This window comes from Notamacropus eugenii, chromosome 1 (genome assembly GCF_028372415.1).
Source record: "Notamacropus eugenii isolate mMacEug1 chromosome 1, mMacEug1.pri_v2, whole genome shotgun sequence".
NCBI lineage: Eukaryota > Metazoa > Chordata > Mammalia > Diprotodontia > Macropodidae > Notamacropus > Notamacropus eugenii.
Window position 1 is genome coordinate 485,587,804 of NC_092872.1, and position 22,358 is coordinate 485,610,161.

Consider the following 22,358-nt stretch of genomic DNA (forward strand, 5'->3'; position numbering starts at 1 on the left):
GAAACTGGCATCCCCAGCTATCTTGCAAATATGAATTTCTGTTCAACAAGGAGAAAGAGAGGACAGAAGAATTAGTGTAAATCCATAGTCACTGCTAGACATATTAGCTCATTGAATATCTTCTATAACTAGTGGGGTCACTAGTGGCATTGTAATACTGTTGCAGTTATTTGGGATAATCCTGGGAGGGGGAGGTCAGGTAAGAAAGACCCATTTAGAGTTTGGATACAAGTCAGTGAAAAACCCTTCTTGTTATATTCCTCTCTCAGCCAGGTAAGTTTTCTTCATTACAGCTGCCACATAATTTATAAAGAAGAAAATGAAGCAAGGGTAGTCACTCTGAAATGCAAACTTTTGCTAAGTACAAGATATACGTAAATAACAGAATATGGAATTTGCAGATTTGGACTAGTAACATCTTTTAAACTAGTTCATCGCTGAGGAGGAGGACTCTGGTGAGGAAGAAAACACAATACAAGACTCTGCAAGGAGAAGTAGGAGGGAGGAAATCTAAGTAGAGAATTTGCTCCATCTATGCTAACATGGAAAATAATTCTCAAATGACGTCTCTCACCTCAAGAGAGGGAAGAAAAAGGGTCACTCTTTCTTTGCTTCCACACTCCTTTTTTCTTTTTATCAGCAAGGGGAGGTCATAGTGAGGGGTGAACAGCTTTATATTCAGCCTCTGAAGAGTGAGCACTGGAGCCTGGTGTCAGACTGCCATCGTGCCCAGCCCCACCTTATTCACAAGACCACTCAGAGGGCATCAGGGGCACTACAAGGTACCATCCTTCTTTCTCAGATACAAGGACAACCTCTCGGAAGGTTATGTGGCAAAGCAGCTTCTTGTCCTTATAGGCCTTATATTGTTGTTAAATCATTTCTATTGTGTCCAACTCTTCATTTTCTTGGTAAATATACTAGAGCAGTTTGCCATTTCCTTCTCCAGCTCATTTTACAGATGAGGAAACTGAGGTAAACAGGGCGAAGTGACTTACCCAGGGTCACAGCTAGTAAGTATCTGAAGAGAGATTTGAACTCAGGCCTGATTCCAGGCCTAGCACTCTATTCACTTGGACACCTAGCTGTTTACCCTGTCCTTCCCTATAGAGTGGTTTGCAAATTCTCTGTAACCTATACGGCCCTAGGCTAGGAAAGCTTACAGATTGTCTTGGATTTGGGAAGCATCTTTGAAAGTGGGGAAACAAAACCACTTAAACACTATTTCCTAAGTCCTAAACCCTGACTTTATTCTGCTCTGACCACTACCCTATTGGCATTCTGCACACAGCTCACAAACTTTCTCCTCGAATCTCGAAACGGGCCCTAGGGAGTGTCAAACATCTGGAGCTATTGGTTGCTGTGGGCCATGATGTCTATGAATACCACAAAGAAGACACAGAGCGATATATCCTTACCAACCTCAATATTGTGAGTGATTTCCAAAACTGGGCTGTGGATCACATTATCTTTGAAACATTCTAATAACTCATATTTAAATACAATACTCTAAGACTTACCTTACAAAGGGCTTTTGTTGGGAAGTACTTCAGGAAAGTGCTGAAAAACTCCTTGGAATTAAATATTGTCTTTATAAACCATGGAAGAGGGTTGTCCGGTCTGTCTCTCTAACCACCCGTTCCTCACATTCTGAAATTTGGTGAGTTGGACTTACCCACTGCAGAGGTTTAGCCCCTTCAAATCATTCATAATTTTATAGAGCAATGCCAATAACCCAGGCACTGGACTGAGTTCCCCTCTGGCATACGCTGGTCATGTGACCATGGGCAAATAGAAGTTGCCAAGCAGATGCTGCTCTGCATTGACTGAGGAAGTCCTGGTCTGGAATTCTCTATACCAATGAAATCACTGTTCTTGTCCAAAAGCAAAGACCCATAATAATATTTTATATTTCTGTGGTTTCTTCACTTTCCACATTCTTTTATTTATCTCTGTCGTAACAGTTAAGCCAATATCTGGTCAGATGAGAAAGACAAGTATTATTAACTTCATTCATTCATTCATTTATTCATTCATTTATTCATTCATTCATTTATTCATTCATTTATTTATCTGTTTGCTTGTTTATTTATTTATTAAGATATATTTCATTTCCTCCCAAATTACATGTTAAAACAGTGTTTTAACATTTGGGTTTTTTTTTTAAAGTTCTGAGTTCCAAATTCTATCGTTCCTTCCCTCCCTCCATCTCTCCCCTCCCCGAGACAGTAGCAATCAGATACAGGTTATACATGTGCAATCATGTAAAACATTTCCATATTAGTCATTATGTACAAGAAGAGTCAAATCAAAGAAAAAAAGAAAGTGAAAAATAGTATGCTTCAGTCTGTATTCAAACAATATCAGTTCTTTCTCTGGAGGCAGAGAATATGTTTCGTTATTAGTCCTTTGGGATTGTCTTAGATAATTTTGTTGTTGAGAATAGCTGTCATTCACAATTCTTTCTTGTACAACATTGTTGTTATTGTGTACAATGTTCTCCTGGTTCTGTTCACTTCCCTTTGCATCAGTTCATGTAAGTCTTTCCGGGTTTTTCTGAAATCATCCTGCTTATCATTTCTTATAGCATAATAGTATTCCATCACACTCATAAAGCACAGCGTCCCTCAAATTCTTAGTCACCACGAAAAAGCTGCTATAAATATTTTTGTTAACCTCATTTTATAAAGGTTCAATCAATAGTATATGAAGGTTGCTTCTCAGTTTCCACATCTATAAAATTAGGGTGTTGAACTATATAATCTCCGAAGTCCCTTCTTGCTGTAATGTGCCATAGTTCTGGGTGATTTGCCCAGGATTCTCTAAGTAAGTCCCAAGCAGATCAAGGCTCCAGTTAAGGTCTCCTGAATCTTAGTCCACTAAGGTACAAACACTTCACTTTTCTGTTTTGTTCTTAATTGTTACTTTTCTTGTTGCTAATGTTCAGTCATTTTTCAGTTGTGAGTAAGTCTTCATGACCCTATTTGGGGTTTTCTCGGCAGAGATACTGGAGTGGTTTACCATTTTCTTCTTCAGCTCATTTTACAGATAAGTAAACTGAAACAAACAGGGTGAAGTGAATTTGTCCAGGGTTACATGTTCAGGGTTACAGGGAACATGTAAGTGTCTGAGGTCAGATTTGAACAGAGGAAGACGAGACTTCCTGACTCTAGGCTCAACACTCTATCCAATGCACTACCTAGCTTCCTAATTAATTACTGTATTAATAATGTGTTATGTTAATCCTCTTTCCCTCTAAGAAGCAGCTCAGACATTATCTTCTGGATGAAGCATTTCCTGAGCTCCCCATAACTGGTGTCTTCTCTCCCATAGTATTTTGTCTTTAACTACTGTGTGTATACATATGTGTATTTTATTATTTACCTTATATTTATGCAGTATCTATTTTTATATGTTGTCTCTTCCATTAGAATGGAAAGCTTCTTTAAAAAGGATCATTTTATTCTTTATACTTGTATCTTTAGCCCTAATTGCTCTGGCACATAGTAGGTCCTTAATAAATACTTGTTGATTACTTGTCAGGGCAAGATCTCTTTACTTCCAATTCTTTTCATCTCCTTTCTGTTTCACTTCTTAACAGGGAGCAGAACTGCTGAGAGATGTTTTCCTAGGAGCCCAGTTCCGAGTTCACCTGATAAAGATGATCATTCTGACTGAGCCACAGGTAGGATGCAGATTGAATTCAGAAAGCAGCCCCTTTGTCCTGCTGCCCACCACCTAGCCAGTGGCATAGATGTGCTGACTTCAGAGGCTTTCTTTGGAGGGCCTCCTTCGATTCTACTCCTTCTCTCAGGCTGAACTGAATATTACCACCAATCTTACCTCCTCACTGCTCAGCGTGTGTGAATGGAGCCAGAGGATCAATCCCCCAGATGACACTCACCCACTCCATGCTGACTTGGTCCTCTACATCACAAGGTAACTAAGTTGTCCACTCTGGAAGACCCGGAGAGTGAAAAAGTTGGCACAGGATACCACTTTTCATCGGTTCCACAACTCCAATATGCTTCAGTAGCAATGATTTGGGGAGTGTAAAAGCAGCTTGGAAAACTCCCAAGGACTCTCAAAGCTGGAGGGACCTTGTTTGCATCTGTCCTGTCTGTTTGCTTCTGTCAGTGTCTTGCCATTGGTCTTGCCCCTATGAACTATCTTTCTTTTGGAGGTTTGATCTGGAGCTGTCAGATGGCAACAAGCAGGTACGGGGGGTGACTCAGCTTGGGGGTGCTTGCTCTTCCTCTTGGAGCTGCCTTATCACAGAAGACACGGGCTTTGATCTGGGGGTCACCATTGCTCATGAGATTGGGCACAGGTATGTGATCTCCCTCCAGCCCCCAGACAAAGTAGGGGAAGTTATAGGAAGTAAAATCTGTTGGAGGGCCAGAATGACTCCAGAAATGAAATATGGCAGAAGAGTTAACACTGGCTAGATGTGGGACTGGGGAATAAAATAGAATTTAGGGCTGAGAAGGTTAGGAGAAGATCAGGGGAAAAATTGCCAGGTACCTCAATGGGAGATATACTGAATAGCCTCAGTGATTGGGGAAGGTAAGCATTTTATTAGGAAAGCTTTAGAAGAATGTTTATAAGGGGAGTAGAAAGCTGGTCACTTTGTAGCTCTGATGATAAAGAACTGTCACATGGTCTCAGGTCATTAGAGGCAGATAAAGTCAAAGAAAAGCTGGTTTTTCCAGCTGGTTATAAACCATGTCCTAGATGGGAATGGAGAAGGGGAAAGGAGAATGAGGTTCACCTTTGAAGAAGGCAAGTACAACAAAATTTCCCCTAGAAAAAGGACCAAGTGAGTCCTAATCACCCTGTCCTTGACTGCAGCTTTGGTATTGATCATGATGGGGCTGAGGAAAACAGCTGCAGCAGCAATGACTACATCATGGCTCCTGGTGGTACCCCAAACAGCATTGGCCTCACGTGGTCTGAGTGTAGCCGGGAGCAGTTTCTACGCTTTGTCAGGTAATGAGAGCTGAGGCCATTCTTTTAGTACCTGGTATGCTGTGTGAATGAAGAGGGAGCCGTGAACAGGTGGGAGAGGGAGGAACCTTCTGACTTGATATTTAGTGATCTCTAAGGATCCTGAAAACAAATCTAATCATGCCTTAGGGACTACATCCCTGAGATGGGTGGAGGCCTATTGGCTTGGGGAACCTTGGGATAAGTGGGAAGGTAAAGTCTGCTGGGATCTGTGCCAGCACAGGGAAGGCAAGTTGTGTGAATGATCTGCCTCACCTGGAAGGAACAATTCCCCGTGCAGAGCCTGGCCTCTACTATGGGGCAGATGAACAGTGCAGGGTTGCCTTCGGAAGTGCCGCTGTTGCCTGTACCTTCTCCAGGGATGATGTTGTACGTAGAACCTTTTATCTGTTTTGATCTTTTCCCTCTCCTACCCTGTATCATCCCCTGGCCTTTTTTCCTCTAATTTGCCCAAACTTCTCCATCACCCATACCCAACTGCACTTGCCCTGATAACTTTTCTCTTAGGATCACTGACTTAAAACTGGAAGAAATCTTACTAGGTCACTGAGTCCAAACCCATCATTTTACACATGAGGAAACTGAGACACAGATAATTTAGGTGACTTAGCTGGAGTCATAGAGCTAGTGAATGTCTAAAGGTTGAATTTAAACCCATGTCTTTTTGACTCCAAGCCTAATGCCCTAGCTACTGCATCACATCGCCTCTCTGGCAGTATCCAGTTCCCCACAGTTCCCTCCCTGCTGCAAAGTGGTCTGGCATCAGCAATACCACAGAGTCTAGAAGATAGAGCTAGCTTTTCACCCTGACCTTGTATCCTACAACAAATATGTAGTACACTTGCAAGTGTATTATCAAATTTGCAGCCTTCTCTCATCCCTTCTCAGGATATGTGCCAAGTTCTCTCCTGCCATACAGACCCTCTGGACCAAACCAGCTGTAGTCGCATCCTTATCCCACTCCTAGATGGAACTGAATGTGGAATCAATAAGGTAAAAAGCAAGGTTTGCATTGGATATTTAAAGAGGATGCCTGTAGTTGGGCAGGGTTAACTCAGTTTGTAGGGTGAGGGCAGGAGGAATGGTCATTTGAGAAGAAGATACTCCTGGCACACCACCATACTTTTAGTGATGGATATCTCTTTGCCTAGTTCCATGTCTCCTTCCTTGGATGGGATCTCCATTTTAATGTAGGAATAAGGAAAGATACATCGCTGATTTAGGCTGAGTTCGTTGGAATGCTGCCTCTTTGTGGGGAGGGATAGCTACCAAATACCAGGGTCAGATCCTCAGCTTTGCAGTTCAGAAATTTATTTTTGTCAGATTGCCCAAGGATGAACAGAATCTGATATACTCAGTGTAAAAGGAATGAATTTGATAAGCCAGAATGTCAACTTATTAATTTACAATGAGTTATCTATGCCAGGCAAGATAATTAGGACTGGTCATTTTCAGGAAGCTTAGTGATGGCCTGGGAAGTTACTGGCTTGGCATGGGTCTGGAAAAATGGGAGTTGCTCTGATGCTCAGTTGATAGTTTTCCCTCTCCCTATTTGGTGCTTCAAAGGAATTACGAGTGGCTGACTTCTTATCTCATCCCTTTCTGTGTACAGAAACATTCCAACCAGGGATTTTTCTGTTATACACAGTTCAGTCTAATTTCATTAGCTGACTTACAGCTACACAGAACTCAACAGTTCAACAAATATTAAGAGCCCACTGGCGTTACAAAGATCAAACAAAGGCACAGCCTTTGCCTTCAAGGGGGCTTACATTCTGCTGCAGAGTGGTGACCAGCATCTACATGAAAGAACAAGCTGGAATGCGATAAGGGCAGAGTTGAACTCATATCCATCTTAGAATAATACCCTATGGAATATAAATGCTTTTAAAGAAAACTTTAATTCAACTATACCAGAGGAGGCACTCTCTTAAATAGATTGCTAAATGGTTTTTTTTTTTTTGTGAACTTAGTCATCTCTAACATGTATGCATCACCAAAAGCTAGCAATCAATAGGAAGAAAAATATTAGTTTTAACATATACTTTTTTAATGCTATTTTCCATCTCTTATGAGATGTATTCATTGAATGTCAGTCACAGTACTCCAAGACAATTGGAGGAGGGTATATTCAGTGGCATGGTAGTAAAATGTTTAACAACTGACTCTCTGAAAAAGGCACAACTCACTTTTGTGTTTAATCTGCTTTAACATTTTCTCCATTACTTTTTTTGTGTCAACAATAAACAAAATAGTAAATCAAACCCTGATTTCTACATTTTGTTATTATTCAGTTGTTTCAGTTGTGTCTGACTCTAAGTGACCCTGTTTGGGGTTTTCTTGACAAAATACTAGAGTAGTTTGTCATTTCCTTTTCTAGTTCATTTTACAGATAAGGAAACCGAGGCAAACAGAGTTTAGTGACTTTCCCAGGCTCACACAAGCTAGTAAGTGTCTTGAGGCCAGATCTGAACTGAGGAAGATGATTCTTCCTGACTCCAGGCCCGGCACCCTTTCTATTCTTCTACCAGACCCTTAGAGATTCACTGCTACTTCTACTCATGGTTCCAGGGGTAACCCTAAGGGTCTGAGTTTCTAGTAATTTGCTCATAATGTGACCCAAAGGGTAGACTTACAGCTCTTGTTGTTGGAAATCCATTTCTGAGTCCATAGCTAGTATTCTTCTCTAATGTAAAAGGTCCTTAGAACAAATCAATCAGTCAATCAATAAATATTTATTAATCACCTACTGTGTACCAGGCAGTGTGCTAAAGTGCTGAGGATACAAAAAGAGACAAAACACAGTCCCTACCCTCAAGGAGTGGATATCTTTTTATATTTGCCTCAGTTCTTGTTTGTCTTTGGTATGTCCCTTGGATGCATTGTCTGCCTTTATTCCAATTTCCTTGATGATATACATAGTCACTGGAGGAGGAGAGATGGGGTTTGAAGAGGAGAGACAGAGTGAGAAAAAGAGAGGAGGGAGGGAATGAAAAGGGGAGGGGAGAGGAAGAGGGAAGAGAGAGGAAGAAGGAGGAGGAGGAGAAAGAGAGAGAGAGAAAGGTAAAAGGAGAGGAAAGGAGAGAAGTCAGAGGAGACTCTCTCCCTGCCCCACTCCCTTCCTAAGATGGAATCTCAGATACCTGAATCTGGGGTTCTTTACTGCTGAGCTGGTCCATCACCTAATTGAATGACTGAGGAAAATTCTCGTGCTATTAAAGTCCCCAGGAGTGTGGTTAGTCAATCAAGTGGTTCCCTTCTTGACCAAGATAAATAGGAGTTTGTAGCTAATGGCAGGTAATCTTATTTCTACAATTTTTAAACCTAATGATTGTTGCTTGGTTAAGGTGGAAGTGTTTGACTCCCTTCTTTTCATTGGTAACTTACGCAGAGTCCTCTTACTAGCTGTTTACTTTAACTAGCAATTTTGCCCTTCTCAAGGAGTTTACTAGAAGCAACACCAAGAATTTTGTTTGATTCAAGGAACAAGTATTTTTAAAGTGTCTACTATGTTCTAGGCACTCTGCTAACTGATAGGGAGACAAAGAAAGGCAAAAAAGTCAGGGGTGGGGATCCCTGCTCTCAAGGTCACAATCTGATGGGAAAGATGACATGTGACATAATTGGGGTTGGGCAGTCTCTGGGGGAAGACACTAATATTAAGGAGGACCAAGAAAGGCTTCTTTGCAGAAGGTGGGATTTTAACTGAGACTTGAGGGAGGCCAGGGAAGCCTAGAGGCAGAGATAGGGAGAGAACATTCCTTACACGGGAGACAGCCAATGAAAAAGCTTGGAGTTTGTGAAATGAGCAGGAGGGAGGCTGGTGTTGGTGTGCTATAGAGAACAAGTGGGGATTTAAATTGTTAGAAGACTGAAAATGTAGAAATGAGCCAGGCTATGAAGGGCTTTGAAAGCCAAATAGAGGATTTTATATTTGATCCTGGAAGTAATAGAGAGCCACTAGAATTCACTGAATGGGGGTGGTGGTTCTGTGGTCAGATCTACATTTTAAGATCATTTTGACAGCTGAGTGGAAGATGGATTAGGAAGGGGAAAGATTTGAGCAACCAGTCAGCTGTTGTAATAGTCCAGGCATGAATGGATGAGGGTCTGCACTAGGATAGTTGAAGTGTCATAGGACAGAAGGAGGCATATATGAGAAATGTTAGGAAAGTGGAAAAGATAGGACTTGACCACTGATTAGATGAGGGGAACAAAGAGAAAGAGTGAAGAGTCTAGAATGACACCCAGGCTTTGAGTCAGGGTAACAGAGGATGGTGATACCTTTAACAAGAATAGGGAAGTCAGAAAGAGGGGAGGGTTTTGGGGGAAGGATGACAAGTTTATTATAATCAAGGGAGATTGGTAAGGGCTTTTTATAGAAAGTAGGAGTTTAGCTAGGGCCTGAAAGAAGCCAAGAAAGCCAGGAGATAGAGATAGAGAGGGAGAGCATTCCAGGCATGGGGGACAGCCAGAGAAAAGGCCCAGAGCAGTAAGGAGGCCACTGTCACTGACCTCACCACTCAATAGAGTATGTGGAATAACAAATGAGTTTGACACCTTTATTTGTGTGGACTTTCTGCCTCCATGTAGAAACGTGGGTTTAAAAAAAAATCATACCTACAATGACTACCTCATTGTGACCAGTTAGTATGTTAAAAAAAATCACCCAACTTTCCTAAAGTATTCCTCCTCCCACCCCACCCCCTCCCTATCCCCCAAAACCATTGCTTATTAGAAAGAATAACAAAGAAGAAAAAAGAGTTCAACAAAACTAACACATTTTAGCAGTCTGACATTTTATGCAGTGTTCCATATCCGTAGTCCCTCACCTCTGCAAACAAGTGGGTAGAATTTCCTCTTCTCCTTCCCTCCTCATTTTCTTCTTCTTCTTCTTCTTCTTCTTCTTCTTCTTTCTTTTTCTTCTCTCTCTCTTTCTCTATCTCTCTCTTTCTCTCCATCCCCTTCTGTCCATCCCTGCATGAAGCATATGCTTAGCAGTGGAATCCCTGGATCAAAGGGGATATGGACATTTAAATTTATTTTCAACATGTTTTTTTATTCTAGTGGTGCTTTAAGGGCCGCTGCCGTTCTCTGGAAGAGTTGACTCCAGTTTCTTTGGTACATGGACAGTGGTCTAGTTGGAGCCCTCCTAGAACTTGCTCTCGAACCTGTGGAGGAGGAGTCATCACCAGAAGAAGGCAGTGCAACAACCCCAGGTACATGGGGCTTCAATTTCTGGCGGTGGGTGGGCAGGGGTTGGGGTGAGAGAGTCCAGGTACTTCCTTCATCTAGGAGCAGCCTATAGGTACACTGTGGTAAGGAAGTTGTCCACATTGCTCTCCCTTCTGACTCTGCCCAATGGTGCTTTTCAGACCTGCCTTTGGTGGTCGTGACTGTGCAGGAGCTGACATCAAGGCTGAGCTGTGCAACACTCAGGTAGGGATGCTCCCTTTCGACCAGTTGGTGGGGTAGAGACTTCTGTTAACCTGTTAACCCTGAGTTAACCCTGTTAACCCTGAGTCCTATTATCTGGAGGAGCCAAGCCACTGCAGTGACTGTCTAATTGAACAAGACCCTAGAGATCATCATAGCCTTTCCCCTAGGCCAAGGATTGCCTCTACAGACACTGCAGATGGGTAGGGAGAAGCAGGGACATCTGTGCTATCAGTTACAGGGACTTTGCTACCTTCCATAAAGGCGTAGCTTAAGGCAATACAAAGTTTTTTTTCTTGAGCTTAGTTGTAATCTGCCTCCTAACTTCCATCTGTGCACCTTAATTTTGTTTTCTAGAGCTTTACAAACTACAATGACTACAATGTGATAGCCCTTCAGGTATCTGAAGAAAGCTGTTATATCTCCATCGTTCTCTCTTCCCCAGGCAAAACAGCCTGAGATCCCAGACATTAGGGGAGCAAATTATGTAAAAGAACCCAACTTTAGACACATTGTGTCTCACCCTAGAAAGGCCTTAATTGCCAGCTATCCTCATGGACCTTGGCGTGAAAGAAGCTGAGATGCCCTAAGTCTCTTTTGGGGGTCCTCTCTTCATTTTTTTTCTGACCATCTACCATTTTCCTGACCAAGTTTAAATAACTGGAGCTTTCCTCCTGTCTGCCAGAGCTTGCCTTCTGTCTCCTCTGGACATCCTCCATTCCTCTTTTCTGCAGGCCTGTGAAAAGACCCAGCTAGAGTTCATGTCTGAACAATGTGCTGCGACCGATGGGAAGCCACTGTACCTCACTGCAGGAGTCCCCACCTTCTATAGCTGGAAGTCAGCTGCTCAGTACAGCCAAGGTAGAGGAAAGGGAGGAGGATACCAGAACAGAAATGAGGCCGTTGCTCTTTCTGTGACCCTCGCAATATTGTGACTGCACTGCCAGAATTTATTATGTCATCTCTATCTGTGTCTCATTCCTTTGTGGCGCATTGGCAAGAGTATTGGATTTAAAGTCAGAATGTCAGGACTGAAATCCCAGCTCTGTCACGTGTTACCTGTGTGACATGGGGCAAGGTACTTAACCTTTTTGGGCTTCATATTCTTCATCTGGAAAACAAGGGGGTTAGCCAAGGTGGTTTCTAAAGTCCCTTACAGTTCATGGGATCAATCAATCAACAAACATTTGTGACATGCCTACTCTATTGCAAGTGCTGTCCTAAGTGCTGGAGATATGTCCCCATTTATAACTAACTGCTCAGTAGTGACTTGTCTAGAAGCCTTAAATGCCGAAAGGAATGAAATAATAAGTTTAGAATGAGGGAGTATACTGGAGACATTTTGGGGTAGAGACCCTTATCAGCAACCGTGTTGGGGGTTGAAAGGACTTACTGGGATTTAGTTGGGTTTATTTTCCCCATTATTTAGCAGCAAGTGGTCTCTAAGTGGATGGTTTTATGGTAGATAAGTGACCACAACTGAAAAGACAAGAAAGGACATGTATGAAACTTATGTATCAGAAGTCAAATTTATTGAAGTTAAACTTTAGGATGTAGTAGGATGGCGCTTGGTCTCAAGTGTAGGAAAACAGTTGTTGATTGAGGCCCTGGGTATTTGCATTTGCCAGGCATTGGAATTCAGTCCTACTGCCAATTCCAGTAGTGTTAAGGGTCTGAAGTTGAGAAGCAAACTCAGGGAGAAAACAGCTCTCTAGTTTTGGAAGCTGAGGGCACTCCTTGATTCTCAAGCAAAATCTTAGTTTTTCTCATGATTTATGGCATTCCTGACAACTTTCCTCATTTTTCCATCATGCTTTATGCTTTCCAGGGTTTTAATGGGTGGGGAGACTAGGTTTTACCTACTAATTCCATTCCTGAGGATATCTAATATCCTGAGGATATTAGAGCATTATAGTTTCTTGAGAGGGCATAGGAGAAAAAAAGGAAGTGTGTGTGTGTGTGTGTGTGTGAGCGTGTGTGTGTGTATGTGCGTGTGTATGTGTATGTGCACATGTTTACCTGTAGGCCTGCCTCTTCTGTTGGCTTATCCCTTGCTTACTGTGAAAGTTTATAGTATGCTGCATACAAATAAGGGTCTGTTCTCAAGACCTTGGGCTAGGTGACTCTACCTCCTTACTTATATATTCCCAGAGCTAAGGGTATCCTTTCTTCTACGTTATCTCTATAGTTATAACACCTACTGGGAGTTCAGATGGGGACTCATGGTTTAGGAACATAAGGATAGTAAATGGAAAAAACATAAACCTTCACACAACACCCCCCCCCCCCCCCCCCCCGCCAAAGATTCTTTTAGGACTATCCATGGCCTAAATACATGACAATTCTTTTTTTAAAAAAATATTATTGATATATTTTGTTTTTATTTAACTGAATTCCCCCAGTCCCCTCCTCCTGGTCATTTCTTATAACAAAGAATTAAAAAATTAAGAAAAGAGAAAGAAGAGGAAAAATTCAGCAAAACTGATCAATACATTTAAAAAACTTATATGTAATATTCCACACTTGTGGACCTTTCTAAATGCACCACTACTTCAGAAGAATTGATAAATGTCTTCTTCCTTTATCTCTTCTTTAAGGACCAAGCCTAGTCTGTGTCATTTTGCAGCATTCATTTTTTTCATTGTTTCATTGTTTCATTGTCATTGTAGTCGTTATTGTTTCCTTGGCTCTGCTTACTTCTGAACTGATACTTTGTATCAGTTCATATAAGTCTTTCCATGCTTCTCTGTATTCGATATGTTTATCGTTTCTTATCACACAATAATATCTTTTTACATTCACATATCACAATCTGTTTAGACATTTCCCAATCAATTTTGTTTCCAATTATTTGCTACCACAAAAAATGCTGCTATAAATATTTTGGTGGAAACTTTCTCTTTTGTCAGTTACCACCTTTGGGGTATATGTCTAATGGTGGGATCTCGGAGTCAAAAGATATTGACATTAGTCAACTTTATTTGTATTATTCCAAATTGTTTTTCAGGATGGAAACTCATAGCTCCATCAACAGTGCATTAGTGTGCCTGTCTTTCCACAGCCTTTCCAATACTGACTACTCCCATGTTTTGTCATCTTTTCCAATTTCCTGGGAGTGAGGTAAAACCTCAGGGTTGTTTCAAGTGGCATTTTTATTATCACTGTGATTTGGAGATATCCTATGGTTGTTAATGGTTTGCATCTTTTCTTTTGAGAAATATTTATTCATATCCTTTGTTTATCTCTGGGGGACATGACTTAACTCAGTTCTCCCAAACCTGTCTCTAAACTTTAACGTGTGCTCTAGAAGCATAATAAACAAGCTAACATTCATTCACGGTTTTTGTCTTCTACTTTATATACTGGGGCACCTTCTGTCACAAAACAAGAATGAGAACTTAAAAAAGTAGCTACCAGTAGCAGTCCTCAAGCTAGATCTACTTTTAAGGCCAGTGATGAAAGCTCTGTAGGATCCTAACCCGATTTTACAGGCTATGGCTGTTCCCTCCACCCCTTCTTCTCCTTCTTAGCTATCAGGTAGGATAACACAGAGTTTCTTCACATCTCTGCCTTTCCAGGAAATGATCTGTGCAAGCATATATGCTGGGCAGTTGGAAAGAACTTCATAGTGAGCCGTGGAGAAAGTTTCCTGGATGGTACTCGATGTGTGCCCACAGATCACCAGGCAGAGGGGACCACAAGCCTCTGTGTGATGGGCAGATGCAGGGTATGTACGGTCATTTTCCTCAGTGTGTGTGTGTGTCTGTCTGGAAAATCAGACTGAAGCTTGAAGGAATCCTTGGTTCCCCCATTAGATCGTAAGCTCCTTGAGGGTAGGAACTATTTTTTGCCTCTTTTTTGGTATCCCCAGTGCTTAGCACAGTACCTGACATATTAAGTGCCTGGCACTTAATAAAATGTTTATTGACTGTTATCCACAAATCCAAGGTACACTGTTGAAGTAGGTGAAATTTGTCTTTGGCATCATCCCCTTTGCTCTCTCCTCAAATCACACCATTTGGACACTTGTCCGGTTGTCTTGGTGTATGGATGCATGTATGAATGAACAAAAAAGCATTTATTAAGTGCTTACTATTGGCCAAGCATTATATTAAGTTTTGGGGAAACTAATTGAAAACTAAGACAGTCTTTGTCCTCAAGGAGCTTATATTCTAATTGGGGGAGACAACACAGGTTGAATGGAAAGTCTTATGGGTTAAGTGATGGGGTAGATGACAAAACTTATGGGCCCTTGGATTATATGAGTACATTGATGACAGCGGGGGAGAGGGGAGCAGGGGACTACAGGATGTAGAGATGGGGCTAATGGTAAAGTCCAGAGGACAAGAGGGTACAGTGGTAGGGCTGATGGGAAGACCTGGTGGTCTTCCATCTCTAGGAAGGAATAAAGTTATCATCTAAGTCCTGTGAGCAGCAAACAGGATAAGAGGTAATGCGAGGAAGGAGGGTGCTCCCAGAGGTGGTGAGTCTTCCTACCCAAGAACTTAGATGGGTCTGAAATGGCCCTAGGCAGGTCAAGTCCCAGTCTTGTTTGTACCCCAGAATCCAATCTTTTGCCTTTTCTTTTGGTCAGGCATTTGGATGTGATGGCAGGATGGATTCTGGACACGTGAAGGATGTGTGTCAAGTCTGTGGGGGAGACAACACCACATGCAGCAGAGTGAGCGGCTCTTACACTGGAGGGAGTGCCCAAGGTACAGCAGAGCCTTTCCCAGCTTGGGGATGGTGCTTTTCCTTAACAGAAATTTCCTTTTCACTAGCAGTCTGATGAGAAAACACAGGACAACCCAGACTAATTCCATAGGACTGTGATCAAGGAGCATGACCCTTCTCCTGTTTGAATTTCCTCCTAGAATATGTCACATTCCTGACAATTCCTCCTAATTTCACCACTGTACACATCACCAACCAGAAACCTCTCTTCACACACCTGGGTAAGTAGGCAGGAAGAAAAGGCAACACCACAATTAGCCCTTCTGGGTCTTGCCCACAACTGACCGTAGATTATTTATAAAAACCCTTTGAAGTCAGTACTATTTATGAGCACTGAATGGATGAAAAATCTTTTAAATGTTTATTGTGTGCCAGTCAATGGCACATTTCACACTGCAGTGGAAATATTTCCACTTCCAAAGGATTATAGGTACAGCTGCCCTTCATTTTGCAGATGAGCAAACTGAGGTTCAGAGTAGTCAGTGAGTGATTTTCACAAGATCAGAAAGGCAATGAGTGGTAGTGCCAGAATTCTGACTCAGGGTTGTCTGATCATAAATCTGTTTTCTTTTCCATCATTCTGGCTGTGTTGTTTACAGAAGGAAAATACCCCCACTGATATAACTCTTAGCTGCAGTGGCCAGCCATTTGAGAGGATATGCCCCTTGTAATTTTTCTTTGTGACTTTTCCCTTTATACTTCCCTTGGTCCTGCTCACATCTCTCAGCCCATTCCCCAAGCCTCTCTGGCTAAGGCTTTCCTGGATGTTCAGAGGTTTCTGCATGAATCCCTGACTGTGGACAGAAAGTGGAAATGGATGACTAGTGTGTTTCCTTTAATATTAACATTCTTCTGAACCATAGCTGTGAAGGTAAGAGGACAGTATGTGGTGTCTGGGAAGAGGATCATTTCATTCAATACCACCTACCCTTCAGTCCTGGAAGACAACCAGATTGAATACAAGGTGTTCCTCACCAAGGAAAAGCTGCCCCACCTAGAGGAGATCCACATCAGAGGACCCACCCAAGAGGACATTGAAATACAGGTGAAAGTAGTCAGTAGTTAAAGGCAGTAGTGAGTTGGTCAAAGTTTGGCTGTGACTATCCTTCCTGGTTACTATTCTGAACCAGACATGGGGACTTAAAAGTCTCAGAAGAATAAAATAAATAATGTATTTTTAGGAAAATAATTTTTAATAAGAGTCATCTGAGACAACATGCTGAGGTAGACTAGAAAGTGTTAGTAATGCTTCTTGAAGAGAAAAGTGACTTGGATTCCCAAAGAGACTGCTCTCTACTCCCATCTCCCTAGGGATGAGAATCTGAAGCAAACACAAATGAAGCAGATCAGTGGAAGGGGGAGAAGCAGAATGCAAGAGATAACATTCCAATACTCATTAAATCTTCAGATCATAGCATGGAGGCTGTATAGCATAGATTGAGTACTGAGTCAAGATCTGAAGTCAAAACCCACCTCTGCCACTGACTAACTGTAAATGGGCAAGTCCTTCAAAGTTTGGGTCTCAGTGTTCTTATCTGTGAAATGAGAGGATGAGATTTGATGGCCTCTATAATCCTTCCAGTTCTAAAGCTATGATCCTATTGAAGCTCTCCCAGATCCCCATCTCTGTTTTCCTGCCCTCCATTCTTGTTCTCTCTTTTTAAAAAAAAAAATCATTTAAAAATTAATATTTTATTTTCCCCAATTACATGTTAAAACATTTTTTAACATTCTTTTTTAAAAAAAATTTTGAGTTCCGAATTCTCTCGTTCCCTCCTTCCCCTTCCCACCTCCTCACCCATTGGAAAGGCAAGCAATTTGATATAGGCTATACATGTATGCTATACATGTGTAGTCATACAAAACACATTTCCACATGTTTCCATAGTCATGTTGTAAAAGAAAACACAGACAGAAAAAACAAGAAAAATAAAGAGAGTAAAGAAAAAGTATGCCTCATTCTGCATTCAGATTCCATCAGTTCTTTCTATGGAGGTCAACAGCATTTTTCATCATAGGTCCTTTAGAATTGTCTTGGATCATTGTATTGCTGAGAATAGCTGTCATTCATAGTTGATCATCATACACTATTGCTGTTACTGTATACAATATTCTTCTGGTTCTGCACATTTCACTCTGTATCAGTTCATGTAGGTCTTTCCAGGTTTTTCTGAAGTTCATCTGTTCATCATTTTTTACAGCGCAATAGTGTTCTATAAATCATATGCAACAACTTGTTCAGCCCTTCCCAAATTGATGGACATCCCCTCAATTTCCAATTCCTTGCCACAACTAAAAGAGTTGTTATAAATATTTTTGTACATATAGTGCTTTCTATCCCCCACATCTCCCATCTTCCCCTCCACTGTGAAAGCTCCTTCATGCCTATTTTATGCCAGATAATTTGTTATTCTATCTCTCCCTTCCCCCTTCTCTCAATGCATTCCTCTTTCTTCGTCCTTAAGTTAATTTTTAAAAGATAACCATCCCATTATAGTCAACTCACACCTGTGCCTTCTGTCTATGTATATTCTTTCTAACTGCCTTAATAATGAGAGTTTTTAGGAGTTACAAGCATCATTTTCCCGGGTAGTAATGTAAACAGTTTAATCTCATTGAATCTCTTATGATTTCTCTTTCCTTGTTTATCTTCTTATGCTTTTCTTGAGGCTTGTATTTGAAAGTCAGATTTTCTATTCAGTTCTGGTTTTTTTAGTAGGAATGCTTAAAAGTCCTCTATTTCATTGAATATCCATTTTTTCCATTGAGGAATTATACTCAGTTTTGCTGGGTAGGTGATTCTTGGTTGTAATCCTAGCTCTTTTGCTCTCCAGAATATCACATTCCAAGTCCTCTGATGCTTTAATGTAGAAACTGCTAAATCTTATGTTATCCTGACTATGGCTCCATAATATCTGAGTTGTTCCTTTTTGGCTGCTTGCATTATTTTCTCCTTGACCTGGGAGCTCTGGAATTTGGCTATAATATTCCTTGGAATTTTCATTTTGGGATTCAACTTCTATTTTACCCTCTGGTTCTAGAATATCAGGGCAGTTTTCCTTGATAATTTCTTGAAAGATGATGTTTAGGCTCTTTTTTTGATCATGGCTTTCAGGTAATCCAATAATTTGTAAATTATCTCTCCTGTATCTATTTTCCAAGTCAGTTGTTTATCCAGTGAGGTATCTCACATTTTCTTCTCTTTTTTCATTCTTTAGATTTTTTATTGTTTCTTGATCTCATAAAGTTATTAGCTTCTACTTGTACAGTGGTAATTTTAAAGGAATTATTTTCTTCATTGAACTTTCCATACCTCCTTTTTCATTTGGCCAATTCTTTTCTTCAGTGAATTTTTGTGCTTCTTTTTTTCCCCAATTTGACCAATTCTGATTTTCAAGTCATTCTTCTCTCCAGTGAATTCTTGTGCCTCTTTTACCATTTGGCCTATTCTCTTTTTTAAAGGAATTTTGACTTCGTTATCTAGGGAGAAGTTTGTGTACTATTCTCTTGGTCTGTGTTCTGTTTTGTGAACAACCACAAGCACTCTTTTCTGCCCTAGAACTGTAGCCAGGGTCCAGCTCCCCTGGAGCTGCAAGCTCTGGTTTGCTAGTACTACTCCTCACCCTGGGAATGAAACACAGGACTGTGAACCAGATCCAAGTATGTGCAATGCAACAGAGTATTGCCCTGATGCCAGCAAAGAGACACCTGTAATCTCCTTTTGGCCAGTTGTCTGACCTGACTTACCATCTATTGGCTGAGAAGTCTAGCATTTCTAGTATAATACTGAATAATAGTGGAGATAATGGACATCCTTGCTTCCCCCTTTATCTTACTGGGAAAATTTTTATTTTATCCTCATTACAGATAATGCTTGCTGATGGCTTTAGATAGTTACTACTTATCACTTTAAAGCTCCATTTATTTCTAGTGTTTTTAACAGTGGGTATTGTTTTCTAGTGGGTTTTTTTCGTTATTGTAAATAGTATTTTATTTTTTCCCCAATTACATGTCAAGAAAATTTTTAGCATTCATTTTTACAAGATTTTGAATTCCAAGTTTTTCTCCCTCCCTCCCCTCTTTTGAAAGTGGTAGGCAGTTTGATACAGTTTATACATGCGCTAGCATGTAAAACTTATTTTCTTATTAGTCACAGTTGTGAAAGAGAAACAGATCCAAAGGGAGAAGAAAAAAACATGAGAAATAATAAAATAAATGAGAAAAATATGGTTTGATTTGCATTCAGAGTTCATTAGTTCTTTATCTGGATAGGGAGAGCATTTTCCTTCATGAGACCTTTGTCCTTGGCTAGGATCATTGTGTTGCTGAGAAGTGTTGAGTTGTTCATAACTGATCATTGCTTACTGTCACTAATAGTGTATACCATGCTTTCTTGGTTCTCTTCATTTCACTTTGCGTCAGTTCATACAAATCTTCTGAAATCTGTTCATCATTTCTTATTACATACTAGTATTCCATTACATTCATATACTGTAGCTTGTTTAGCCATTCCCCAATTGATGTACATCCCCTTAATTTCCACTATTTTGCTACCACAGAAAGGGCTGCTATAAATATTTTTGCACAATATTTTGCATTTTTATTATTTCTAGTGTTTTTAACAGGAATGGGTCTTGTATTTTGTCAAAAGTTTTTTCTGCCTCTATTGAGATAATTAAATGATTTTTGTTGTGTCTTGATATGATCAGTTATGCTTATAGTTTCCCTAATACTGAACCAACCCTGCATTCCTGACGTAACTCCCATCTGATCATGGTGTGTGATCTTTGTGATATGTTGCTGTAATTTTCTTGTTAGTATTTTATTTAAAATTATTACATCAATATTCATTTGGGAAATTGGTCTATAATTTTCTTTCTCTGCTTTGGCTCTACCTGGTTAAGATAGGAAGATAATATTTGTATCACAGAAGGAATTTGGTAGAGCACCATTATCTGTTTTTCAAATAATTTAACAAGTATTGGAATTAATTGTTCTTTAAATGTTTGGAAGAATTCACTTGTAAACCCATCTGATTCTTGGGACCTTTTCTTAGAGAGCTCATTTATGGCTTGTTCAATTTCTTTTTCTAAGATAGAGTTATTTAAGTAGTCTGTTATGTCTTCTGTGAAATTAATATTTTTGTAAATATTTATTTATTTCACTTAGGTTTTCAGTTTTATGGCATGTAATTAGGCATAATAGCTTCTAATGATTGCTTTAATTTCATTTTCATTGATGGCACATCACCCTTTTCATTTTTGATACTGGTAGTTTGGTTTTCTTCTGTTTTTCTTTAAATCAAATTAGCCAATGGCTTATTTTCAATTTTTTTTCATAAAACCAGTTCCTAATTTTATTTATTAGATTGATTTTTTATTTTCAATTTTATTAATCTCTTCTTTGATTTTTAGGATTTCTATTTTGGTGTTTAACTGGGGATTTTTAATTGGTTCTTTTTCTAGTTTTTTTCTTAATTGCATGCTGAATTCATTGATCTGCTTTTCTTTCTCTCTTTTATTGATACCCCTGTTTAGAAATATAAATTTACCTCTAAATACTGCTTTGGTTACATACCATAAATCTTGATATATTGTCTCATTGTTGTCATTTTTAAAAAATGATATTATTGATGGTTTCTATGATTTGTTTTTTGATCCACTCATTCTTTTGGATTAGATTATTTAGTTTCTAATTAATTTTTAATCTATACTTCCAAGGCCCTTTATTGAACATAATTTTTATAGCATTATTATCTGAAAAGCATTCATTTAATGTTTCTGTTTTTCTGCATTTTGTGAAGTTTTTATGCCTTAATACATGGTCAATTTTTGTGAAGCTGAGAAAAAGGCATATTCCTTTCTATTCCTATTCAGTTCCCTCCAGAGGTCTATCATATCTAACTGTTCTAAAATTCTATTCATCTCTTTAACTTCTTTCTTATTTATTTTGTGGTTATATTTATCTTATTCTGAGAGGGGAAAGTTGGGGTTACCCACAATATAATTTAATTGTAACAGTCTGTGATTGTTGGGATACGCAGAAGTATGTAATGTAGAGCCTGTTTTCAGGGAGGTTACAATCTAGTTGAAGAGACAAAACATATATATGAAACCATTAAAGAACAATGTAAGATAGCATATGGTGAAAATGGTAGCTTATATGCTATGGATTATAAACTTGTTAGTAGCTGAGAAAAGGAAAAAGTTGATTGTTAGCTGGAGTAGCTGGGAAGCCCTCACAGAGAAAATGGGACCCTTTGACCTAGCATTTGACCATTTGTATTTATAGATCCTAAGGAGGTCAAAGACAGAAAGAATGGCTGTGTGTGTGTGTGTGTGTGTGTGTGTGTGTGTGTGTGTGTGTGTATCCAGATAACCATATCACTATGTTTTTATGGTAGCAAAGAGCTAAAACCAGAACAGATGCCTCTCTATTGGTGAACAAATAGTGGTATGTGAAGATAATAGACTATGCTATAAGAAATGATAAATATGAAGACTTCAAAGAAGCATGGAAAGACTTATGAACTACCACAGAGTGAAGTAAGCAGAACCAGGAACTCAATGTGACCAATGAGTATAGGAATGTGCATGGAAAGAACAAAAACACTGGACATTGTATGGTTATAATGATCACACTTGACCCTAGAGAAGAGGTATGAAAATCTGCTCCTCCCTTCTTTGCAGATTTGGGGGATTATGGATGTGGACCCTTACCTATACTTTCAGACTTTCTTGATATGTTTTTTAATTTTGCTAAATTGCATTTTTTCCTTTTTAAAAAATTTTGTGTATTTTTATTATGTAACAAATATAAGGGATGACTGTAGAAGAAAGAAGAAGAGATATATATTTAAAAATGAAGGTGACAAAAACAGGTGACATCAATAAAAAATTTCATTTAAAAAGAGGAAGTGGGGTCTGAATGATTCATTTTCCATTACTCTGAACTCTCAAGTTATTTTAAACTCTTTCCTCCTATTTTGATGTAGGTTTACAGGAAGTATGGGAATGAATATGGAAACCTCACCAGTCCTGAGATCACTTTCAGCTACTTCAAGCCTAAGCAGCTGCAGACCTGCGTGTGGGCAGTGGTACCGGGGGCCTGTTCAGTAAGCTGTGGGGAAGGTGAGGTTTAGGAAGCTGGTATTTTACTTGCTTCACCAGCAGAAAGGAATT

General features: G+C 39.9%; 1 protein-coding gene across 6 annotated transcripts in view; it reads left to right on the plus strand.

Annotated features, from left to right (window-relative positions):
* The window catches only part of ADAMTS13 (ADAM metallopeptidase with thrombospondin type 1 motif 13), a 45,711-nt gene that overhangs the window by 3,928 nt on the left and 19,425 nt on the right, over positions 1-22,358 (plus strand). For 5 of the 6 annotated variants that reach the window (XR_011972248.1, XR_011972247.1, XR_011972246.1 and 2 more), the window contains exons 4-19: positions 641-782; positions 1,292-1,431; positions 3,602-3,685; positions 3,815-3,939; positions 4,184-4,330; positions 4,852-4,989; positions 5,226-5,376; positions 5,896-6,000; positions 10,075-10,226; positions 10,383-10,446; positions 11,178-11,304; positions 14,022-14,170; positions 15,038-15,158; positions 15,318-15,398; positions 16,041-16,222; positions 22,172-22,307. Coding sequence is in view for 3 of the 6 variants with exons in the window: in XM_072632854.1 (XP_072488955.1) it covers positions 641-782; positions 1,292-1,431; positions 3,602-3,685; positions 3,815-3,939; positions 4,184-4,330; positions 4,852-4,989; positions 5,226-5,376; positions 5,896-6,000; positions 10,075-10,226; positions 10,383-10,446; positions 11,178-11,304; positions 14,022-14,170; positions 15,038-15,158; positions 15,318-15,398; positions 16,041-16,222; positions 22,172-22,307 (2,044 nt within the window). In the remaining 3 variants the exon portion in view is untranslated. The remainder of the gene's footprint in view (positions 1-640; positions 783-1,291; positions 1,432-3,601; positions 3,686-3,814; positions 3,940-4,183; positions 4,331-4,851; positions 4,990-5,225; positions 5,377-5,895; positions 6,001-10,074; positions 10,227-10,382; positions 10,447-11,177; positions 11,305-14,021; positions 14,171-15,037; positions 15,159-15,317; positions 15,399-16,040; positions 16,223-22,171; positions 22,308-22,358) is intronic. The other variant, XM_072632855.1, reaches the window with a different exon arrangement.